This window comes from Mastacembelus armatus, chromosome 9 (genome assembly GCF_900324485.2).
Source record: "Mastacembelus armatus chromosome 9, fMasArm1.2, whole genome shotgun sequence".
Classification (NCBI taxonomy): domain Eukaryota; kingdom Metazoa; phylum Chordata; class Actinopteri; order Synbranchiformes; family Mastacembelidae; genus Mastacembelus; species Mastacembelus armatus.
In genome coordinates, this window is record NC_046641.1 from 8,484,416 (window position 1) to 8,510,666 (window position 26,251).

At 42.2% G+C, this 26,251-nt stretch overlaps 1 protein-coding gene across 3 annotated transcripts in view; it reads left to right on the forward strand.

The window, feature by feature from the left end:
• Positions 1–26,251, forward strand: part of LOC113139164 (tetratricopeptide repeat protein 28) — a 150,789-nt gene that overhangs the window by 79,730 nt on the left and 44,808 nt on the right. For all 3 annotated transcript variants that reach the window (XM_026322183.1, XM_026322185.1, XM_026322184.1), the window contains 3 exons: positions 9,851–9,998; positions 14,474–14,746; positions 15,717–15,847. In XM_026322183.1, coding sequence (XP_026177968.1) covers positions 9,851–9,998; positions 14,474–14,746; positions 15,717–15,847 — 552 coding nt within the window. The remainder of the gene's footprint in view (positions 1–9,850; positions 9,999–14,473; positions 14,747–15,716; positions 15,848–26,251) is intronic.

The following is a 26,251-nucleotide window of genomic DNA, read 5'->3' on the forward strand; positions in this document are numbered from 1 at the left end:
TGACACTACTGGTCCTTTTGAGTGCATGCATGTGAATGAATAGGTGCACTGTGCACATGTTCCTCCCTTCTCTCCCTCTTTTCCTCATCAGCCTTTTTTCCCCTCTTCCCAAAATTCTCCTTCCTCCATCCTTTTTCCTCAGTTCAGCTGTTTTTAGACATGTGTGCAGACATGTATTCTGGGACATGCACATATAGTTATGTTCTTGTATGGCTACATTACACAGACACTCAGCAGAACTGCGTAACACCGGTCCTCTGCGGCCAGTGATTAATAACTTAACAAAGCAAACAGAGTCTTGCTTGTCAGGATCAATCTTTTCCTCGTCTTGGTGCAAGCCACTGTCACCAGTAATTTCCTAAATCTGTGTAGTATGAAATGAGGACCACTTTCACCTCTCCCTGGTTCTAAGCTAACCATAGCCTCAATTTTCTACACTTGTGCTCCTGCTCTCTTGGTTCCTGTGGATCCATTGTGCACTTTTCTTTTTTTTTTTTTCCTCCCATGTATCTCCACCTTTTTCCATGTAATACATCTCCTTCCTATGAAGGTATAGTGCTTCTGAATATAGCTGTGAGATAAGTGGTAATGGGATCTAATTTTAACATTTTAATGCCTCTTGTCATCCATGCATACTAATGGGCATTGCTCTGCCTAGCTGATCAAACACTATTAATCTATTTATAGTATGTATTTGTTTCTAAATGAGAAAATGAATACATTCTGCTATTACAGCCAGCTGAGTGCGGTGAGCCCTATTGATTGTTGGCACCCACAGTATGACTCATAGCTCTAAAGAAGTGTCTTTATTTGGCTTGCTGTTTGTGTGTGTGTACTGTATGCGTGCATTTGTATGACTGTGTGCGCTTGTTTTTTCCGGGAGGATTAATTTTATGATGAGGTCAGTTGCCAGATGAGTTTCAATTTGCACATTTAATATTTTTAAACATATAATGGAAACTGTCTACAGGTGGTAAAGAAATCTGTTCACTTCATCTTATTACTGGACAAGCCATCGAGTCACACAGCATGTATAGAGATAGGTATCAAAGCCAGGGAAGTACGGCTAACGTGATTAGCAGGCGGACACAATTAATGATGCATGGTGATGGCCAAAGAACGCTGGGGGAACTTGCTGTTTAATGAACTAACACAGAGACTGTGCAGATGTGTTACAGGGCCACTCGGTGTTATCAGAGGCAGACACCTTCTTTCTGTAGAACTCTGCCAATTAGCCCTATTATGGGAGTCGACTGTCAGGGTTTCGGTCTAAAACAGGGAGTACTTGTTGCTAAAATGTACACTAGCAGCATTGTGCTTATTAAATATGGGCAGTGATGTGAATTCTTTCCCCTCTGGTTGTGACATATCTCCTATGAAAAGGTTACTATAGTGATCAGCTCAACTACATCAGGGATTGTCCAATAATTTTCAATAGGTAAGCAGCCCTTAAAACTACTCTCCTCATTAATAATGAATATTCCACACTGATCTACCCATAATAATACTTTTTTTGATTGTTTCCCTGGTCCAACAATGTGCTGGAGCATGTCATATATATGATAAGTAGAGTGGTTTGTCCGTGTGGGACTCAACACACACTTAAATTGGTGCAGCATGGAGTTCATATTGCAGTGTGGCCAAGGGGGAATTAGCGAGTCTATATATAAACCACTCGCTGCATGTGTTGTGAATTAAAGTGAATTTATCTGGTAAGCGTGGTGGAGATCTCTGCATGCACAAGCATGGCAAAGCGGTGGCACTGCAGCCACAACAGTACAGTGACACAGCTGCTGCACTGGGAGATGGGAAGGAGAAACAGGTCATACATAGTGAAGAACTCTGATAGCCTGGATTGCAGTTGACATGTACAGCACACAAGGAATGAATAACAAGAGGCATCTCTGTGTTCCCTTCATGTGCTAACCTTTATCTCTCTCTCACCTCTTGCTCTGTCTTTCCTCTGGTGTTTTAAGTCAACGTCTACCCCTTTGGGCTACATTACCATAGTGTTTCCTCACCCTGCCCTCTTCTCTCTCCAGTCTTCAACCTCTCAGTGCCATATCTGTGATTCAGCTTGCTTTTACTCAATCATGTATGACTCCTTACCAGCAGAATCAAAAGCAGTGGAGCTCATGCCATGCTTTTCATTAGGGCTCTCCATAAAGGCTGACTGAGAGTCTTTTGAAGTATTGCAGGGCAACTCTGGAGAAGCCACACTGTCAGGCAGCCCGTGTTGCTGACTCTTGTTTGATGAAGCAACTTCCCACTATGACCAGAGCAACCTAATGAACACAGCACTGCAAAGTGCTGACACTGACAGGAAGCTGTGTCTACTGTGTGACAGTGTTTGGAAGTAATGATGTGGCGGACTTTGTCTCTCTTTAGTATCTTCAAACTCAGCAAGCTATGATAACCAACCCCAAAGAAACACCTCAGGCTCAGAAAATGCTTCTTTGAGTAGGCAGCTGAATTTTCACACCTCACAAAATACCAGTTTGAACATCTTTTGCACCGGTTAAATAGTTGGTCAGGTAGATATTACAACAGCCTTTGTCTCCTGCTAGAAAGTCAATGCATCATTTGAGATGGCAGCAACGTATGAGATGTGAAGAGTGTCATGGTTTAAAGAGGTGTTGAGAAGGGGTCATTTAGACATAGCTACCCATCTTTATTCGTTAATGGAGATGCCTGGTTCTCATGTTGAGAACATGTGTCTCAGCCAGTGTTTACTAAGAGGAAGGTATTTTTCATGCTTGAGTTCACTGTCAAAGCCAATTAAGGGCATATAAATGAAGATGGAGGACGTGGTGCCTCAGGCCAGGAGAGTACGGCACTGGGGCCAAGTAGTTTGGCATTACTGTGGGCCTAAACACATCAGGGACACATATGGTCTGGGCTGTTTATTCAGTTTCCATTTGCTACTGTATAAATAATCAGAACCTAAAATTTCTATTTAATAGTTAATAGTTTCATAGCCTCTTTTCGTTATTTGTTCCAATTTTGAATGAAATTTAATAATTGGTAAGAAATGTAGTTCTAACAGTCTACACTTAATTCCTCACCTGATATCTGTTTGATTGCAAAACATATACTCTATTAAATGTACGCCTGATAGGCATTTTTAATAAAGCCTTTTATGACCACTCCTGGTTTTGTCAGGGTGGAAAGCACTTCTGCAGCCTACAGTTTGCTCTCTTTTTCAGGTTCACCATCTGGCCTTGATTGATTAAAGCTCCTTTAAGTAATTAATGCCTACTTTAATTGAGAGTCAGTGCCTGTGGCTTTGGGGTTTGTGCGCAATGCTCAAGCAGAGAAGAGCCAAGGACCTAGTGGAGAGGGGCACGGAAATCTGTTTAGCACCCTGACCCTCTCAGCCTCACTTCTCAAGACTCTTAAGATGCTAATAAGAATGCAAGTATGCTAGCTGCATCCATGTGACAAATCGGGCCATAAATCATAGTGGTAGAGTGTGACAAGGTTTTTCCAACATTGGAATTAACGTGCTTGGAATGAGCTACCAGCATATTGCTGTTTTATCTGCTGGTTTATCACTTTCCATTGGTCCATTTCCTTTGTGAAAAGCGTCATTTGTGTTGGACATGCACGTAGTGGAAAGAAAATTGAATTCCCTCTACCCAACAGTGTATTGTGACAGCATGTCACTGTCCGACCCCACAGCTTGCCACTATTGTGCTGTTTCATCTGTTTGTGATAAATGAGCAATATCAGTTTTTCCCTTCTGTTGTACTCTGACTGTCACAATGGATGTGCACCACATGACACTTCCACAATCGTGAGGCCTGACCTTCTTTATTGAAGATATTCTTTGTCTTTTGGTAATTGTTTTTAGGAAACGTTACTCCCTCCCCAAGCCAGATAATGTGAGACAGTGAATACAGAGTGCTAAGCATTGATTCCAAATACCTGACTATGACCTTTTCCAATCTGAAGTCCTGCTCTTGCTGCCAGTTTGATGTGAGCTTGCTAATCAATTCCTCACAGCTGTGAGAGAGTACTACAATGTTTCTCATACTGAAGTCTCTACCAGGCAGCCTGCACTTTACCAGGGTCTTCTTATTGTCACCACTCATTGAATAATAAAACATTTACCCTTTAATTGCCAGCTTCAGAAAGAATGATCAGTTTTCATTTACGTTCATTAAAGCCAACTAATCTAATGGACTAATTAAGGGCTTTGGATGGAACAGCAATCACCAGCATCTACAACGCCCTTAGGGAGGAATACATCAATGGATCATAAATATTTTACTGCGTCTACCTACATGCAAATTGTAAGGTGCCTCAATTTGACTTGCATAAGTGCTTAACATGCACCTTTGATGTGGCTTATGTTGTTAACATAAAATTACTGTAGACTTGGCCGGGGCTGTTCTACAAAAGCCCTCCAAGTCAGCATATAGAACAAAATAAAGTCCTGAAAAAGCAACATTTTCATTGATTAGCTGGATTAAGGGCGAAATCTTTCACTCAGTGTGAGAAAAAATAACAGTCTGTCCCTGTTTTTTCTCACAGATAAAATGCATACACACAAAAAAAACACTTGATCGATGTAGGTCAAGGTTGTTTGCTGGTTTAGGGCTTAGTCTTATTAGATTGGGGAGATTGTAATAGACAGGCAGTTGTGTCATGATTCTTTCCCTGTGACCCTGGGGCCAGAGGTTTGTGTCTGACCCGACCTCAGACCTCATCAGTCCTGGGAGAGGTCCTGAGATCTGTACCTGCAGGGAGATACAGGAGGATGAATAGAAAGTCACAGATTTGGCTTCAGAAATAGATTTAATTAAGCGCTGGCTTCATTGTGCTGTTCTGTGGCTTTCAGCTTGTCGAGTTGAAGGGCAGAAGGCCCAAAGCAGCAATCACTCCATTTCACTTTTTCTTTTTTTTTTTTTTTTTAGCTCTTCTTCCAGCTAATTTGTCATGGTCGACAGTTATCCCTGGATATTAAATTAAGCAGTTGACATTTTGTGTACCCTGTGAATCGACTGTGTCACCTTGAAAGTGTAGTGGAAGAGATGTGCAAGGGATGGCAGAGGGGGATGTCTTAAAACCTGGTCGACACATGACATTTCTGGGTCACATTGGAAACCAGACAACGACACCTATAGTTAAAAAGTCAAGAAGCAGAGGAAAAAAAGGCAACAATCCCTTTGTTTGTGTCACACCATCAGTGTTAATCTGATCCCAGCTTGTGTGGAAAGCTGATTCCAAGTAATACATGTTTGTTGGAGACAGATGGTTGGTTTTCTTGAGGAGTTATTGATGTATTTTTCGGTTTGTATTTGTGTGTGTGTGTGCAGTGTATTTGGAGTCTGCTGTCTCTATTTGATGGTCTGATTTGGGTCCCATTATGTCGCCAGCAGGGGTTCTGTTCAGAGTTGTCGCATTGCCACCAACTGCCTTGTGGGTAATCAGCAACCATCTGTAGTAGGCGTATACTAAACGCACTATAGCAGTGAAAGGTGTGGCACAGTGTAAATGGAGTTTACGTGGCTTCTATTGATTTCCACATTTGAGAGCATCTTTATTATTGCTGATCACTGATCAGGGCACAACAAGCCCCACAGGCCTCGGGCTACCGGAGCACAGCTGGAGTAGTCGGTTCAATGGCTGCCTGAATTGTGAGCAAGGAGTTAGGCTGTTTGTTTACAGAGACATCATTGTGGTGGAGATATTACAACTCTGAATGTGTGGCAGAAAACAGCTTCAACTGTCTGTAAATAACCTGACTACACAGGCAGGTTTCCAGCTCCATCGCCCTTGATAAAAAGCATTTACAGTACAAATGAACTTGGCTATTTGATTTCTAGCTGAAAGTGGCTGGGGTAAACAAACAGGTATGTCTTTAGTGATAATTTTGTCTTGAAGCACTTGTCTTTTCACATCTGCGGGAGTCAGTGCGTTTCTCTGCATTTATTGCATTTGAAGATGTTAGATGAGAAACTTGCCATATGCCAAATCATACCCCTCTTTTTAATTGTTCATATCCATCTGGTGTAACAGCACAGCTAGTCAAGATATATTTTCAGTGAATTCCTGCTTTAAGCCTGTTAGGCCCACATCTTGAATGAGGATAGACAAGTACAAACATAGACATGCTCCCAGGGGCTGGGGACACGCGTCGGGTTAGTGCACTAAAGAGGATCCTACGCAGGGGGCAAGGACATATGCCAAGACATTAATCTGCTAATAGAAACGGAGCCTCCAACAGCTGGTCTTGCACCAAACTCCCTATCTTAATCTTGTAAACTTTCTGTTGATCTGCTCTGACTGTGGGCTTTATTGTGACCAGAGTTGTCACTGAAAGAAAATTGTTCATGTTTCATTGTACGTGTCTTGTTAGAGAGAAAAAGAGCTTATGTGACAGTAGTTTGCATGAACTTGTTTGTGCATATCTGTACGGAGAATGTGGGTTCCCCACAGTGTGTAGAGCAGTGCACCAGAGTGAATAACTTTTTTTTTGCATCATTTTTTTCTCCCTCCTAAGCATAAAAACATGAATATTTAAAACTACATCAAACAAGCATTCATGAAATATTAAAATGTTCGAGAAACAAGAAAAGCTTTTACCCTCTTTCTTACTCGCATGTCTTTTGTAGCTCTCTCTTTCTCTCTTTCTCACACGCACACACACGCACGCACGCACGCACGCATAAACACACATTTACTGACAGACATGCATGTTAGCACTCTCTGAATTTACCCACAGGTTAAGAACCACAAACCTTCCCACCTGATCCACTCTTCTGTAGTGTCAGCACATTGCTGCATTAAATAGAAAAGACAAAGATACAGGGAGGTTCAATAATGTACCCCCAATTGAATTTTGGGAAAAATACATCATGAGAACTCTTGGTTTGTGGATGTCATTTAGTACATAATGGCAAAAAGATACATCACATTTTAGGTGACCCTATGTTCTTTGAGATCTTTGAGTAATTCTCTAATATGCATTCTGTTTTTTTTTTTTTTGACTAAAGTGCCATTAAGTTGTAATGCTCAGAGTTGACAGAGTAAAGTTAGGCTAGTCTGTAGAGCCCTCTCTTTCCCTCTAATGCTCTCTCCTTTACTTCCTCTTTAGTCCTCTACTGTACAGCTCTCTCTCTTTTTCTCTCACTTGTTGTCTGTGTATGGCTAAGAGCTGGAGGCTGCACTAATCACTGTAGCAGCAGCTCTAAGCAGATGCTGCTGTGTTTTTAGAAAAGATCCTGTTAAGCGTGAATTAAAAAAAAAAATGCTGTGTAGGGATAAATCCCTGTTCTCCCTTCACCAAAAACGCTTCATGCCAGTGGTGTAGTTGACCTATTGGTGTTACATCTGCAGCTGAGGTTCACCCCTATACTATACAAGCATTTAGTCAAATATGCCAGTTTTAGTTTATCTTGAGCTTCCCATCACTATCGCTGTCAGTGTTGTCCCAAATTACTATTCAGCTATAGTAATGTAAATTCAAGTGAACACTGTTTTATGAGCAGCACTGCTTGAATTGACTTGTTAGATTATGCAAAGGCTGAGGTTATGTTTTGTGCGTATGTCTTTGTGCAGCGACTTGATGTATTTTGAAGGCAGTGAGAGATTAATGGAAGAAAAAAAAAATCCTATAAAGCTGTACGGCACATTGATTCTGTCATTTTTGCTGTGGTTCTTTCATTTCTGCATTTATTCCCAGGCTTATGTTTGCAGTGTTTTAATGCACTTGCCACGCAGTCTAGTATTTTAACCTTATGTAGGACAGGATATGGTTAAATAAAAGGATTAAATAAGATGCCAAATTTTGTTCGGAGCGAGTCTTATTCATCTTTTCTTTCATTCCGTTTTCCTGGTACTCTAGGTCAGGGCACGTCGCTTAAGAGAATGAAAGAAAGATCTGTGGGAGAGCAGTCATATTGTGGGCTAAATCTAATCAAAAGGAGAAGTGCTTTTAAATGTCTTTTGTTCTCCTGGGCGAAACGTTTGTGGGCCTCTCCACTCTTTCCAGTGCATCCTGTCCAAACTCCACTACCACTAGATGCAATTAATATTGAGCAGCTACCCTGGCCTACACTCCCCTCATATAATAACAGTGTCAGAACAAAGGTTAATGCTTTGAATCTAATCTCTGTCCTCGTCATTTTCAGTGGAGTTGTGATGCGAGCGAAGGGAGGTAGAAATGCTGAGGGGGGGCCACAGGTCTGGAGAAAGATTGGTAGTTCAGACGGAAGCAAAATTAATTACTCTTCTCTATAAATTCAATGTCATGTCTCATTTTCTCTAATCCTGCCCGCCTTTCTCACTTCCTAGCAGTGCTAACAGAGAAGCTTGGGAAGACTAATGAAAAGGCCTCTTAGATGCTAATAGCAAATTAGCCCTTGTGTCACTTTTGGAAGCTGCAAGTGGAGTGACTGGCTAGAGTGAAGAGGTGGCCCGACAGCAGGGTGGACTGCTGCTGCCTCCCTCGCTCAAGCACAAACACACAAAATTAGGAAAGGTTAGGACTATGACAGCCGCACACAGTGCTTATCCCTCATTGTCCTTCATGCTTTGCTGCTGTAATTGTGCATTTCTGATACATAATCCTAGACATTAGATATATACTGTATATTCATCCATCCATTTTCTGTGCCACTTATCCTGTAGAGGGTGACAGGGGGACGGACAGGTGGCTTGTCTATCACAGAGCTGACAAATAGTGAGAGGAAGCCTGAGTGCAAGGAGAACATGCAAACTTCACACAGAATGGCCTTAGTCAGCTGGCAGGTTACGTTGAGGCGACCGTGCTAACCATTATTTTCTGTACATATATTAATAAATATGATTATTCTGAGAGACAGTCTGCTTTCCCTTGGGGGAGTTTAGTGGTTTGGATCATGAATAATGAGCTGCATCTACTTCCATCTCTTTTTGCTTTGGCTGTTAGACTGAATCCAAATCAGTTTTAATGACTAACCAGGATTATAGTCTGATCATGACTAACACACAAACATACTGAGCCACAAACTTTCCTGGAGAAAGCGTCTCTTTTCTCTAACGAGTCCAAACAGACACACTGAAAAAAGAAAAAAAAAAAAGCACTTATTGATGGGGCTTTGGATCGCAGAGGCAGTGTCTGTTTTAATTTTTGATCTGAACAATGTTCCAAAACATTTTAGTCTCTCACAGAAAGATACAATATGTCAGCAGTCACATGCTGTTTATGGCTCAGTGGTACTGAATTATTATACTAGCAACAAAGTGACTGCTCTGTGAATAAATGCCTGGATGACAAATGTATTTAATTTTTGTGTGCTTGAAGAGGCATTTGCGTCTCAAAAACATGATGTAAAAATATGGCAAAAACAGACTCCCGGCCAGTTGTGTTTTTTATTTTACAACTGCGCATTGACAAAGGGAATGCACAATCTGCAGTATTTATGGATGTTCTTTAAAGGAGTTACAGACTCACTTGAGTAAGTAGCTCTCTCTCATTCTCTCTTTTATTTTTCTTAACTTTCTTCTAACACAGTCAAATCCCAGTGCTCTGTACTTGTGTGCAGTTCACTCCCACAGCAAACAGAAGAAAAAAAAAACACTTAACAGAAAAACAATAGTTGCTCCTGAGAAGGCAGACAGCCAGTGTGTAACATGTGCATTTATGTAAAACTTATAATCCAATTAACAAGTACAAAAAACTCAGTGATCACTCTATTATGGGAATACAAAAGAAGAGAGGTGCCATGTTCTAAAAACTGCTCATGTGGAAAAAATGCAAATGGCGTGAAATGAGTGTGTCTGGTAATGTGTTTGTGTAAAGCCCCATGCTGTTGCACTAGACTGGAGCCCTGATGACTCTGCTACTTCTCTCCTTCTGCAGGCATACTTCCGACAGGGTGTTGCCCTTCAGTACCTTGGTCGCCATGCCGACGCACTGGCCGCCTTCGCCTCCGGGCTGGCTCAAGACCCCAAGAGTCTACAGCTGCTGGTGGGCATGGTAGAAGCTGCCATGAAGTCGCCACTACGAGGTAAAAAAAAAATAAAAAATGCAGTTATATTTGCTCGTAGACAGTGTGTTCATGTGCATCGATGTCACTGTCTGTCTGCTTCTCCCTCTCCACATGTTTTGTCCTACGACTGCCTAAAAGCCTGTCTCACAGATAATCCTTACGCTCTGTCAGTCAATAGGCGTGTTGGGGTGACTTTACCTGTCAGTTTTTTACCCACACAACAGGCAGGCCATCTCTCTATCTGTCCGTCTTTCTGCCTTTGTGACTGGCTGGTGTCAAGTACTTACCTCTGGACTCAGAGGCCTGATGCCTGCAGCATCAGCATATCTTATTGTTAGTCAGGCTGATCATACGCACAGATATCCTGTTATCTTAATGAGCATCCAACACTAATGCCATTGTCTGTGTCTGCCCTATGTAAGCCTTTTTCCTAAAGCTGAGTGGCTTTATAAATAGTGGATTCAAGCCAAGATTGTTACTTAAATATGTTCTTTCTGCTTTTTTTGTTCTGTTATTTCTTATGTTTTATCAGCCAACTGCAGTGTCCTAATTGTCCATGAGTAATCGGTATGGGCCAACCTAATGAGCCTCAAAACAAACCTGGCAACAATTTTAATGACCACTGCAGAGGTTTGAATATGCTTCAGATCTGGATGGCACCGACTGCCAGCACAGACTTAGTCATCCTGCTGTCTGCCTTCAACATCGCCGCTTTTCCAAACTGTGTTGAAAAGTGTGCCTGTGAATAAATGTGGCCTTGTTTTATAATACACGATTAACTGAGACGTACGATGAGATCAGCAACTCTGAAGGTTGTTGAGTGTTCAGCGAAGAATTAGTCTTCTTTGATTGAATACAGTTGTGTAGCAAAAACATATTCCAAAGAGAAGGAAGAAGGAAGAGAGTCAATCTGAGCGTCATAGAAGCCTGTAACTGGAACCAAAACAAAAAAAGGATTTGGGTGTGAGCCCAGACCCTGATCATCATGGACTAGAATGGGTCCTCTCAGGAGGGGAGGACCAACATGTAGCCCAAGTCATTTAATCTCTTAATTGTTTACCCTATTTCCCACAGTGCCAGGCAACCAGCAGAGAACCCAGTCCAAGGTGTGTTGTGGAGAGGTAGCTAGGTCAAAGGATTAAGAACAATGATCCTCTCAGAGGGGCTCCTGGCACAGGGGAACGATAATCAATGTTACGCCAGCAAACAGGGAGGATAATGAGTGTTACTCAGCCAAAGTCCCCTGATAAGTGAAAGGTAGGCAAGTGTTGCTTTCTCTCCTTCAGTGTGGAAGAGCACTGCGTTCCTGCCAGCTGTGTTTATCGGCCACATAGCACACTCATCCCAGTATTCAGCTTGTTGATTACCTCTCCCACCAATTTAACTGGAGTTAAGCCTCATTGGAAAATTGATTCAAACATCTTCAACCAAAAATATGGCTTGTTTTGGAGTTTAATGACATTGTAATTACACTAAAAAGTTGTAATTACACTTCTCTTATATCATCCTGTAAACACACCATTATTCCCTAATGTGTGCAAACTCAATGTTGTTGCCGCGTTGCCAGGAAAGAGCTGATTGTATCTAGCTGTGATTGCAGTGTTCACTTATCTCAGCCAGTTATCTTACCACAGACATCTCAACACATTGTGATGTTTTTATTCCTCCAAAAGCACCTTTGTGTTTCTTTTTCACAGCAGAGCAAAGAGATCCAGCTGATGACATTCATACCAAAATAGTCAAATAAATAAATCAGGAGAGAGGAAGATGAATAATGAACCTGAGAGAACAATATCAATGCATATGCCTTTGAGAAATCAGCGTGTAGTGAATTCATCAAAGCTTGCTTTGCTTTGTTTCCACACTAAATTTAATATAAGGTGTATAATTCCCCAATTCTTACAGTGTCATATACAATTCAAGCCTCACTCTCTGACACACACATCCACTCTGCCTTTTACAGATCAAGGTTTCTTCTCATTATTTCAGAGTTAAGCAGCTGTTATGTTCTCATGTGACTCATGCTGTAGTTCCCTCATCAATGGACTCTCACACAAGTGGAAACTGGTACAATCTCAACCCCTTGTCCTCACTGTATCTGTCTATCCCCATTTGTCACTTCTGATCATCCTGGCAGCAGTTTTCCCTCTAGTGTCACCATTGTCTGTCTGTATCACTAAATGAGCTTGTGTAAACCAGCCACTCACAGTTTAATATATTGGAAGCTTTGTTTTAGTATTTACTGTATTCATTCACATGGGTAATATTCATACTATTTGTTCTGCTTCAGGTCTGTCTCTCATTCGGCTGCTTGGGGCCAGAGAAAGTGCAAAGGCTCCATTAGCTGTTAATTATCAGATTATTTTCCTCAAATGCTAACTAAGAATGGGTTTTCTCTTGAAGATCCCTCTAGATGGTTTCACGTTGCGGTAGTTATTGATCCAGCCCTGATTATTTTCCATTGAAATGATTTTCCTTTAACTGGACGTTCATTAGCATCAGCGCCTTTTAGCAAAGTGCTTTTGATGCTGAAACAGTTCTAGCACCAGAGGGCCTGCAGTATAACTTCCCTTACCTCCCTGGAGAGGCAAAGACATGGAAGAATTTTGCTAGAGATCAATTTAGTGTGTTGCTACTTACAAGAATTTATTCAATACTTTTTAATGTCAACAAATCCAATGAAAAGACCAAAACAAAGAATGATCCTACTAACAATTACTGTGTGTGAAGCCTAAGTTTTGGGCATTCAATGGTGCCATACCAATTTAACCAAGAACTATTGAAAAACAATTAAACACTGAGCTGAGCACCGTAGGTTGGTAGGGAAAACCATCAGACAAACAGATTGATGGTTTGGATTTATTTTTATGGTGTTTATGGTTTAATGGGGTAATCACTACACTTATTCTTTACAAAGGCTAGTTATGCAGATTAGTTACATCTTCAATGTTTATCAAAATGTATGATAACTGTCATCGCTAGGATGGTAATGCTCATTGGATCATTGATCATCAGTGTGCTGTCATTACAGCAAGGTGTGGTCCTAGCTGCTAAAGCAAAATCAAACGCTTCCCTACAATTCTTGCTTCTTAAATGCCAGCCTGAATGCTTGTGTGTGTGTGTGTGGGTGTGTGTGTGTGAAACAACACACTTGGATGTTGTCATAACTACCCATTTATGAATGCAGCAGCCATGACACCTTTTTAAAAAACCATTCTCTCAGTGTTTGATTTATGACTCAGCTTTTGGTGTCACTCTGAAGGCAATTACAAGCTATGAATGGATATTATATGCACACACTGTCTCTGTAAGCACGACATTCTGCCAAGTGCTGGAACAGAAGCGACGCTCTTGAAAGAGCATCATCAGTTATGCTTTTGACTGCTTGCGTGGGGACACATCTCATATTGTGTGTGTGTGTTTCTACGTGAATTAGAGTCTGTGTTTCAGAGAACTGTTGGTTTTTTTGTCACTAGGTACTTGTTGTGTCTAAATGTTTGTCTAAACAAATTAAAGTAGTAGTTTTATGAAAGTTGGACCTCATGATGAAATCTACACTTCAAACACAGCCTCACAGAGCCAGTTTGTACCGTCACAGTAACACCATGCAGTTATCTGTAGAGTACTTCGACCTAATTAGTAGCAACTCTGCTCAAAATATTTGCAAATACTGGCCCATGGGAATTAACCATCCCCCTGATACACTCCTATATATGAATGCAAATGTGCACTGACTCATACAAATGTATCAATAGTTCAAAGACACACACACACTTGGGTGTGCCTTCTGTGCCCACCCCCTCTCGTTTTTCGATGCTAGTGTCTGGCAGAGGGCTTTGTAATCTGAAGGGGCTGTGGATCCTGAATCCCGTGCGGCCCACCATTGATTTATGTCATTGTGTGCATTTTCAGCTTCTGCAAAGGTCACCTTGTCTGTCTCCTTTGCTCTGCATTCCTCTGCTGCTGTTGCCGCTGCTGCCATTGTACACTAGCTGCATCAGTGTCCCCGTCATTCTTTAAACTCCATCTCAAAACTCACACAGCCCTCTCTATTCTCTCGAACAACCACATCAACTGACACGCAGTGAAGGCAGAAATGTAATTTTGCTCTGTGGTTTGTAAAGGCAGTTGCCCACAATGGTCTAAACCTGTGCCAATTTTATGCAGTGGTGTTGGAAATTGCCTGAGATTACCCCAGTCTGGGTGAAGAGAACAGAAAAATGGCTTATGTGTTGAGTTTTTGTTAAATTGTCAGTGAAAGCTGTCACTCAGTCAGGCTGCAGGCTATGCTTATCCAGCAGAGAAAACAGACCCATTACTGCAGAATAGTAGAATCTGAATTCATGCAGCAGTCATGTTTATCAGGGATGGTAAATATGTTACACACTTACTGTAATCAATGTCAGATATCAGTCACCATGTCAGCACAAGGTTATGTTTAGTATATTACAGAGTAGATTTCTGATCTCTGTCTTACTCATGTCCTTGCGCAGAGTCTCTGGAGCCCACCTATCAGCAGCTGCAGAAAATGAAGTTGGACAAAAGTCCCTTTGTGGTGGTGTCTGTGATTGGCCAGGAGCTGCTGACAGCAGGCCACCACACAGCGTCTGTTGTGGTGCTGGAAGCTGCTTTGAAGATCGGCACATGCAGCCTCAAACTACGCGGCTCTGTCTTCTCAGCCCTCAGCAGCGCCCATTGGTCCTTGGGCAACACCGAGAAGAGCACTGGCTACATGCAGCAAGACTTGGAGGTGGCCAAGACTTTAGGTAAGAGGCCTTAAGTATAGAAGCAGGAATAATAATGTAGTGTTTCTACAAAAAACAATTATTTAATTTAATTTAATTTATTTAATTATTCTTTTTTTTAATTGCTTCTTTGATGACTGGTTTAGTCACATAGTGTCCCAAGCCCAAAGTAACCTCCTAAAGCTTATTTTGTCAATGCAACAGTCCAAAATTAAAAGATACTAAATTTCTATTAAACAAACCAGAGCAACACATCAACCCTTCACTGCCCAGTTTTTGCTATTTGTCTTGGTATCTTATTATTCATTGAGCCTCTGGATGAATTTTAACTTCAGTGGTCTCTTACATTCCTACTTGTTGTTAAGCATACCCTCAGTGATGCAAATGACATGAGAATTTCTTGTAGTAATGTTGTATTATATGCCATTAGTTTCAGCATTGTGTACCTAAAAATAAACTGCCATTGGGGTGTAGATCTTACTTATGTACACACTATGTAGGTGGTACACAGCTGGAAATAAAGAAAGAAAACTAGAAAGGTAAGATGAAAAAAAAAACAGAGAGTAACACAGACTGGCTCCACTCTTTTAACCCCCACACAGTTTGACACATGACTGGGCAGAGCAGCTGGAGATAAGGAGCTGTGGTTCTCAGGTGGAGCACAGAGACTTGCACTTTACTTTAGCCCTGTGTGTGGGGCCTCTCTGTCAGGCAGAAATAATAAGGCTTTCCCCTCTCACCCTCTGGAGCATTGAGATCAACAGTACCAGCTGTCAGGGAAGCTGCTCTACTGTGGAGAACTTAAAGCGTCCATTTTCCCTTTTAAGGGTACAGTGGCATGTCAGTGGCATGCATGTGGTTCATCACATCGCTGTTCAACGGTGGCAGTGGGATGATGGGAAATAAGCACCACTTGCTTTGTTATCACATAGGATTAACTGTAAATATTGTTTGTTGGCTCTCTTCATCTCTTTTGGCTTTTCCTCTACAGGTGACCAAACAGGTGAATGCCGTGCCCATGGCAATCTGGGCTCGGCATTCTTCTCCAAGGGAAACTACCGCGAGGCACTGACCAACCATCGCAACCAGCTGGTTCTGGCCATGAAGCTAAAGGACAGAGAGGTAGGAGGAACACAGAAAGACGTTAACAACAGACGTAAAAGAGCATGCTAACTCTCACTCTCAGGACAGTGAATTGAGTTTACAAAGTTTTTTTTTTTTTTTTGAGTATGTAATCATGTTGCAGGTGTGAGATTGTGCTGTGCCCAGCATTCCTCTGTTCTGGTTGTTTAGAGGGTATCTGACGGAGGAGGCTGAAGGACACAGAGATGCTTCTGCTCTTTGTCTATTTAAAAAATGGCTGTCAAGTTGGTGCAGAGAACGAATGAAGGTGATGGGGGAGGAGAGGGTGTGAGGCAGCTGAAGAAAAGGCCAGCAGGATTGCTTTAGCAGCTGGTCCCCCTTACTATCAGTGCATATCACGATTTTTGAAGATATTATGCAGATGTTTATCTGGTTCAAGTAGCAGGAAGTCTAGGGCTTTGTAACTTATGCCTAGTTTGGAATGTAATTTACACAGATTTAAGTTGTTTGAATATGTGGCAGAGAGAAAAGAAGGATAGAGAAGACCATGAAAGAGAGAAATGAGGTAGCCAGGCTTATCCACTTTACTTTTTGTTGCCCTCTTTCTCTCGCTCACTCTATGTGCTAGTTCTCTCTCTCTCTCTCTCTCTCTCTCTCTCTCTCTCTCTCTGTGTGTCCCACCTCTGTGGTCATTGTTGGAGGGGGTGACAGGTGCTTGTTCCAACACAATTCCCGTCACACAAGGAGAAGAATGGCTTCCGTTTCCCCTTCATTCCTTATCCTCCCCACCAGGCTGGCAGGCCTGCTTGTTTGTGTTTTCTGATATCAGGAGACATTTAAACAGTCCAGTTAAATGCAACACAATGCACCAGGATGAAACTAACAGTTGAAAAATGAGGCCAGCGGTCCCTTTGACATCTGTCCCTCCCACGGTTTGAGGATATGTGCAGAGCAGAAGTACGTTTATGAGTCTAGAGACAGAATGCCAAAAATGTTCTGTCATTTAATGAGGTTAGAGAAAGAGATGGGTGAGAGACGTAGAGGACACAAGCAAGGTCTTTAGTGTGTGCTCTAAGGGTTTGAATTCTCTGCAAATGGTTGGCTGTAGCACTAATTGGCTGACCAGTTTCAGCTTTTTTTTTTTTTTTTTTTTTGTGTGTAAGTGTGCATACCACATGCACACTACCATATCCCACATTCAGTTTTTCGGCACCTATTGACATTTAAGTACCTTGCAGATTAGTATCAGTACATCTGCTAAAATCAATAGTATATCACATTTTCAGCCACTCAGGGCTGTGCTGCTCACAATTTGCTGCTCAGAAGAAAACAGTATCGCCCATCATATACGAGTGCCACAGTGTCCCAGGCACTGGTAGAGGTCACTGAACACGGCTAATAGTTTCATTTTATAGAAAAGGTCCTGATTGGTTCTGCACACCCCACCTCTTCTCTTGTTCTTCTGTAGGCCCCCTAATCAGAGTCATATGTGTGTCACACCACCTGGTCTCCCTCAGAGCACGCTGGAGCCTGGTGGATAGCTCATTACGCCAAGGCTGGTGTTTTTGTTTCTGATGTAAACTTTTTATCTGGCCTTTCTGAAGCTGAGGTCACTTCCTAGAGGCCAGGGACAGGATGTTGTTTCTGACTGGGTTTCCATCATGCAGCCTACATTCTCAGACTGTGGAGAAGACGCAGAAGACACTTAAAGAGAATAAGTGGCACTGATTCCAGTCATTGGGAATGTAGGGATTTGTGGCATATTTGAACTGAAACAACTTTAATTAGAGTGCATTACAGTTACAGAGAATTGCCTGGATCTTCTAATGAAATCATGCACCGTATATTTCCGGACTATAAATCCCGCTTTTTTTTTAGTTCTCTGTCTTGTGCTGCAACTTATATAGTAAAGCAACTTATGTGTTAATTTACTATCATTTCAAATAGTCATTAGCATTAGATTGCAGTCTTGGCACAACTGAATATAATACAGTACGGCTGAAAGAGTGAAAATGTTTATGTTCCCGCTAAACTCTAACTCTTAGTGTAACACAAACAAAATGCCGCCCAAAAGAGAGAGAAATACTGCAGATCTCAAAGTGCAGGTAATAAAGTCTGCAGCTGAAACAAAGTTTGGAGTGAGTGTCAGCATTCAGACAACCTGAGAGAGGAGGAGACAGCACTTCATCTTTTCCCCAGTGTTGGCACAGCTGTTTAACTTTACTTGACACAGATGAAGGAATTTTGTAATGCACTTCTCCTTGTTGCTATGCCTAGCCTATGCTCTTCATAGGCTAATTTAGACTGCAATTAGTATAATTAGAAATGCAACTTATACACCAAAGCACTTTTTTCTGTTCAACAAGGCTGTTTTTTCAGTGCGACTTATAGTCCGGAAAATATGATACATAGCAAAATGTTTAATGTAATAAAAGGATCTGATGGACCCTGTGGCTTTGATAATGACATGCGATGTGGGTCTTGATTCTGTCGAGCTTTAGGTTTTGACGTTGTAGGTAAAAAGCCCCGAGGATGATCAGATACATTTAAATGAACCCTACTTGAAACTTGATATAGCGTTAGTGGGTATCTAGGTGTGTGTGTATGTGTGCAAGAGACCAACCCTAGTCAGAACCCTAGTCTTTTTTTCTTGCATTGGATACTGCCACATTTTAAATAAACTCCAGTTTATTGTTGGCGCTGTTTCTGTGGTTTTCAGGTCATTGCTTCTATGTCTAGTAAGACTGTATTCATAAAATGGCCTGTGGTTTTCTCTGGGTACTCGGGCTTTCTCCCATAGTCCAAAGACTTGCAAGGTGATTGGTGATTGGTTAATTTGCCCGTAGGTGTAAATACGAGTGTGAGAGGTTTTCTGTGTCTATAGATGATGGATCCAGTAATTAGATGATCCCTTAAACGTGGCAACATATACCTCAATGTCCATCTGTGCTACAGTAATCCTATTATAGAAACCACTGCTAATGTTTATAGTAGTGTAACTTTAAAACTTTAGTTGAAATTCTGTGGCCAGTGTGTGATGAAGACGTGGAGAAATAAAGAGATCCCAGAAGAGTGTTCTCTATAAATCAAAAAGCAGTACAGTACCAGGAAATCTTTTCTTGTGACTCTTTAGAGCAGAACACAGCAGCAAAACAAGGCAGATGTAGTGCTGGCTTTTTGCCTGTATCTGAGAACCGGACTATGTGACATTAATATATCACCATGAATCTGACCAGGACACTCTTCTATAAAGATGAGGAACTGAAAAAAATAGAAAATAAAACAGAAAAGAAGGCTGAGCTGGGGAAAGGCTCCAAGAGTGAGTGCTCTGTCATCCGCAACCTGGACTGGGAGCTGCGGTCCTAACCAGTGAGGTCATAGGCTAGCATGAAGTTAGTGTTTCTCTTTAGCTTGCTGGCTTTTTGGAAATATCCTTAGCACATTTTTTAGCTATCACATATACTGTGGGTAAACATAAACACAATCTCTAACCTTTGTAGCTCTGTTGTGTCTTTTGTTTTTCTCTCAATTTGAGCACCTGGCTTCATCTAAGGCCTGCCAGTAACCGTCTTTAACCAAGGCCTTCTCTGTCATTGTGAGACAAAGCTGTTAAGTTAGGTCTCTCCTCTCCATACTCTCTTTCTCATGCCCTCTGTTTGTCTGTGACATTTTCATCTTAAATAGCAGTTTTAACTAGAATGAGGTAACCCCTAATTTGGGGTGTGAGTATTTAGGAGAAACTGAGGCGGGCTGGCAGCAGTGTGCTCTGTAATTATATCTTATGGATGTTAAAAAGAGTCTCTGACTCTGACTGAGCTGCTGACTCCCCCAGCCCCAAGTTGAAATGGAAATCATGATCAGGGAAAAGTCAAAAAACATACAAACAGTTTTTTTTCCTACTCTGTCTCCCACCACTATTCTCTTTTTTCAACTCTGGCTTTGTTTATCTATGCTCTCCCTCCATCTGCCGCAAGGAATTCACTCAAATCTTGCCCCTCACTCTGAAAGTGAAACGGACTATTTCATCATGGGTGTTTATCTTACTGCTAGTTTGGAGCTGTATGGATTCTGTTGGACCTTAGCTGATATAAGGAGTCAGAGGGCTGAGAGATGAGCCTCTAAATAAGGGGTGAGAAGAGGGCTAAGTGTGGGTGTTCCTCTTGTCAGGGTCAGGGTTTGTCAGTGTTTGTCAGCACTGGAGGGGATCATTAAGGAATAAGTGGGGAATGGACGTGTGCCTCCACCGCATCTGGGGGCCCATGCTAACAGAGGATGGCAGAGGGTGGAATTCGGCACCCTTGTCTCTTTTCTTTAGCCTCAGCTGCTTTTCTGATTAAGAATGAGGATTTGAGGATGACTAGATGGGCTTATTTAGCCAGAATCTTGGATGGCGGCAGGGGAAGAACAGTGTCCAACTAAATAAAAGGCTATACTTTTCTTGCACACTTCATAAGGCAAGATAGTCTGCAAGTGCACTCAGCTGTTGATATTACTGTGTACAGAAGTACTTGCTTCCTCACCTCATGTTGTGCTGGACTAGGGCACAGAGCTGGCTATGGTGTAGCGGCTCTAAGGGCAAGTCCAGCCCGCTGTGCCTTAATGACGCACAGGCTCTCCGTGGCCCAGTGGTTTAGAACTGCTCTACAGGAGCTTGCTTAGCCATGAATCATGAGAGATGGAGGGCAGGCATCAGCCAATGGGCCATGCCCAGAAGCGGGAAACAAGGATTTGTGTGTGTGTGTGTGCATGTGTATGTGTGTGTGTGTATTAATAGGAGCACACATCTGTGTTCTAGTCTTCCAATGTCATGTGTGTGTCGTGTCCTGTTCACATGTGCGCTTGTCTTGGAACACTTCAGTGTGTTTGCAAATAAACATTAAGCACATTTCTCAAAAGAATGCAGGGTTGTAAAAGGTGTATTGTGTAAATTTGAGATGGGTTTCCATCTTATAAGTTTGTTTGAACTGCCCTTTAAATTTATTGCTCCCGATGTGATTGTTGCTGCACATACACATCATTTTAACAGAACAGCAGATGGGCTTTTCATGTGCATGAGTGAGAGTAAACATATGTGAACATGTGTGAATGTCTGACCGAGGCCCACAGCTATGATTTGTGCGTGTACAGGTTTTGGTGTGATGTTATATGTACTGACTTAACATGTCCTGCAACATACTATTGAGCCAGAGGTCTATGTGCACCCGCAGCAGAATCAAGGGCCATAAACATGTATGTCCTCTGTGTGTTTAGGCTCGTGAGTGTATGTATGCAAACGTGTGTAGGTGCTGTGCATTTGCTGCATTCGAGGTGACGCAGCTTTGTGTCTCCCCAGTGAAGCACTTGGAAGGCTGTCAGAGAGATGAATGATTGTTGTTATATCGACTACTGCTCTCTAACTCTTTGCCGCCTTCTCTCTCTCCTTCCTCATTGCCCCTTGCTCCGATTTTTTTGTTTCTCAGCTCTTCCACATTACATCTGATTTTTCTTTTCTTGTCCCCTTTATTTTCCCTTCTGTTCATTTTCTCTTCTTCATCCCTGTTAGTCCTATTCTTTCTCCATTTTATAGAATCTCAGACCATGTCACCATATTCACTTTAGAGGATACTTTGCCATCAGGGACTTTTTAAATTGGTTCTTCGATGTGAAGTGCTGTATGGTCTCCTACGTTTACTGATTGAAGCATCAATATGCAAGCATCACAGACCCTGCTGCCAATGATACTCTAACAAGACCTTAATCTAAACACTGCAGTGCCTTATGTAGATTGAACCATGTGCAATTGGGAAGTTAAGTAATTGCCTTGAATATTACACCTTGTCTATCTTTTTCTGCCTTGCTGTTTCAATCGAAGGCAATACAGAAGGACAGATTAGATAACAAACAAATAGTGACATGGACACAAGAGACTCCTTCGCTTAGTGCTGCACTGTTGTGATGCATTATATGATTATAGATGGCAACCAACAGAAACACAGACAGTGCACATCAGAGGGAGGAGGGGATCCAACAGGCTCCTTGGGGTTTTCACTGCACCACAGGACACTGAATACACCATAGAGCTTTTAATCATTAGGAAAATCAAATGTCCAATCATTAATCTTGGCAGAGGGATTAGATGTCACATGGGGAGAGGGATGGAGACGGAATGCGCCAACTCATCTTTTCTCGATAATGGTTGACGATTAAAGGCGTCAGCCAGAGGAACGTTAGTTCACATGGCTTTGATTTAAATGAACTGCTTGTAAGCGTAGCCAAGTTAGACACTCCCACCTCCATTTTGTCCCAGGATCTTGAGGAGTCCCATTATACAATAAGTCTCACATTCAGGAGAGCTTGCAAGTGGTCCTGAGAGGCTGGCTAAGGTGTTAGCTTTCATTCCGCCTGATTAATTCGTTATCTGATCTTGTCAAAGCAATACTTATTACGGTGTTGAGTCATCGTCTGCCTTATCCCTGCCATCAAGGCAATCTAAGTCTTACTCACTGGTGACCAAAAATGCATCAGAGTCCAGACTTGGGGCAGAACTCCCGGTTAAACCTGGCACTCCCTCCCTGCTTCTCGTTCTCCCCTCCGGCCTCAGGCCAGCCAGGCCCTCATCCATGCTGGCCAGAGAGCCATTTAAAGCTCTGGAACTGCATCCCTTTCTCCAGCCCGATCGATAGTGAAGCTGTCAGCAAGATGAATGGAGGCTTTAGGAAGTCCATTTTAATGAAGGAGAAGGAGCAAGGGAAAGATAGGTACTTAGAAAACAGGGGTGGGGGTGGTAAAAGGAGAGGGGGTCACTGAAGGTAGTTATGAAGGAAAGGCAGGGAAAAAGGGAGAGAAAAGTGAAGAGTGAGGCAGAGAAGAAACGTGTGTGTGCGTTTATTGAACATGTGTGCAGAATTATGTGTGTACTGTGTAGTACCGTCTCCTCTGACAAGTGTTGGGGAGGGCTGGACTGGGCTGATTTAGCTACAGTAAGTCCTATTTCTAGCTCAGCAGTGTGAAATGGCTCCTTAGCTACAGTAACTTGTAAAGCACACCCCCAACACAGAAACCTATATTAGTGGACTGAGGGGATTTCATCTGGCCTGCACACCAGCACCACATCAAGTCCTCTGGCTCATGAATCATGTCAGCAGTTCTGTGGTAAAAAGATATTGTTGTGACAAGCGAGAGCTACAAATCCAAGTCAACTCCCCCCACAGCTACCTTCAACTAACACGCTGGCTCGCGTCAATAGATTTGTGCACATTTGCATTTAGAAGATGTCCTTTGGAACAGACATTTAACTTGGGATTGTGTTGTTGTTGTAGTTTGTTTGTTTTCACCCTGTTTAATAGGCATTCTGAGCTGATACCCTTTGCCTTACGCCAATATGCAGAAAAGGCTGAATGCTAATTGGTGATTAAGAGCTAAGGTCAGAGGTTAGGTAGAGCCAGTGGTGTAGACCAATAATCTTCTCTTGGAAATGGCCCAGCTGAACCATTTTTTCACTCATTGGAGAAATTACTGGCCCTGATTAGTCATTGCAACTGTGGAGATGATTGCTGATTTATGCACATAGCCAAATACCTGCTCTAGTCAGCCAGAGCTTTGCACGAGAATGCTCCCTACTTTCCTAAAACCACTGACATCTGAACAGATAACGGATGAAAGTGGTCCATTGACCTGAAACAAAACACTGAATAAAGGGGAGCAAAGCAACATTTAATGCTTTCTTTTCTTCACTTTTGTATTCTTGCTTACTTGTTTGAAATATCCTTGTGTTCACAGGAGTAGGCCAAGGCAGTGTTTCATTAACTAATGCCTATTGTGTTAAAGTAAACAACAGGTGATTAAACAAGACACAATAGTAAAACGAAAAATGTGATATATCTGAGAAAGTAAGTGCAGTTGGTTGCCTTTGTGTCCTGATTCCTGTTGCTGCCACACTATATGTTTACACTGACAAAGAAAGAAGGTACTCTAAGTTCATTCTCATGGTGCAGTATATTTTGTCCTTTCCCTCCTTTCTTCTCTCACCGAAACAGGATGCATCCTCCTTCTGTGCTTTCCCTTTCTCAGATCTTTAAAGAGTGAAGTCAAAGATAGGAACCAGATAAGTCGTCTGCACTCACCCATCTGTAAAATAGAGATGAGTTTGTGCTTTGAGATAAGGCGAAATTCAGATGGTGCAGTGGACTTTCCGACCAGTCTGTGTGTGTGCGTTTGGGGAATGGTTTCTGTATTATGAGAGAACAAGGGGTCTCCCAGGGAGAGAGAGGTCAGCGCAGCTACAAGCGTTTGATGTTTGCATTATATATAGCTGCGGTGCACACAGGGATGTAGAAGGCATTTTTGCAGAGTGAGGAAACGGTCTTCTGCAAGACTCCCTGACATCATGCCAAAGACAGGGATTAAAGCTCCTAACAGCTCCTATACACTGAGACTAGCTCTCTTTCTCAATCTGTCTCTCTCCACTCTCATCTTTAGCTTTTGTCCCGCGTTACAGCAGTGTCAGCACTCTCGTCCCTGTGGCACAGTATCCAGACCTTCCCCACTCACTCTTGGACGGGATCCCTGTGTCTCTGTGAGGAGGTGGAATGTCTCTTTGTGGGAAGTGCTCAGAGAAAGCAATAAAATGGAGAGAAAATACGAGGCCCCAAGTGAGTGAAATGAAAGTACTCCATCTTAGGAGGGGACAGAGGCCTAAGGGTTCTGCTCATACTTGACCTTGCAGCACACACAGTATGGTCACTAAATAACAGTCGAGACCGGCCTTAGCTGGCAACACGTCACCCTCAGAAAAAGCTCTTGAATGTGCTGTCTTAAATAGAGAAAGGGACCAAGTGGAATCAAGGTTGTAAAATATTCACTAGAGGGCCCAGAGGTACAGACTGTGCTGGTATTTTATTGTAGCCAGACTCAATTTTGAAAAGTAGCTATTGCTGGTGCTGTCAGCAGATTTAATTGTAGCCACTGGCTTTCGCTTGTGGCAAGGTGCAGCCATCTCTGTTTGGAGGTACATGGCTCTGTTGTGGTGCCATGAACACACATGCACTGAAACTGAAACTAGATTAGTGTTGTTCAGTGTATAATAAATAGAAATGCTTTGTTTCCTTGATCAAGACCTGGTATGTTGCGAGAAATAATTTTATATTTCCCCCCGAAATTTACCTTCAGGGATTAATAAAGTTTATCTTATCTTTTTTTTACTACAACGTTTTTACTCCTTGTACAGGATTGTTCAATTATATTTACTTTAAAGACACTAGAGAAGAGAAAACCTGGTAAAAAGTAAGCCTATACCACGCAGCTACTCAGGTTTGGTGGAAGGAGTGCATGGAAATAATTGAAGCTGAGGTACATGAGTGTATAAGTGTATAAATATATTGTGATCAAGTAGATTTTTGCAGCTGGACAGTAAGATGACACTGAATTTTTAAAAAGTGAAGGGGACATGATCAAATTGCACCCTTGACTGTGTGTGATTCTTACTTTTGTGATTTTCCTGTAAAATGACCATAATTGGTTCAGACCATGTTTGGTATCAGACTACACACAGCTGCTTGTCTGTTCCATGCTTTGTGATTGTGTTGGGGAAATAGTGTTTGCAGTTATGTGTGTGCATCTGCGAATATGTGCATGGGCACGTTTTTGACTTCATCACCATTCAGAGAGGCTTAGTGTGATCTCTCATCATTAACTCTTCAGAGTTAATGATGAGAGAAGCAGTAGCTCCACAGAGGCCAATCACACACCAGCCTCTGACAGCATGCAGAGCCTTATCTTGCTCTTTGTATTGTGTGTCTCTTGTCTCTGTGCACTGCATGGGTTCTACTGCATGGGAATATATATGATGGGATTTCAGCTATCATTTCTTACACAATAGTGTTTATCATCTACCCTGAACACCATTAGAATATGCATGATTGCTTTGTCTGTCTGTTTGACATTTGGGGGTTTATGGACATACAAAGCAGAATCCATAATCATATAACTTTATTATGCTAGTATCAGACACAGATCCAGCACAGGAGGGGCTTTTGGTACCTCCAGGTCTCGTTCAGGGCTGCACCGCACGCTGAAGAAGGCCGATGGCGGTTTCCCCTTCCCCACACTCCAGGGGACTGACTGACAGGTTTAATGACACTGTCGGGGTTACAGCACGTCTCCAACTCATTTTCGAATGTGATTGAAGTTCGCAGTGGGTAGCTTTTCATCAACGTTGAGCAGACAAAAGGGACCTTTTCAGTGTAGTCTTTGTACGTGTGAGCAGTTTGTGTGTTTGCGCATTTACGTCTGCAGCTCTGAAGAGATGCACAAGAGAAAAATCGCTTCATGGTTGTTTGTATGGGCTGAGTCGGAATCTCATGTTGCCAGAGATGATGAGTTTTGTATGGGATTGTCTCTAGTGTGTACTCTGCCTGTTTATTACATACCATACATACACACTGATATACTTCAGCCTCTGAACTG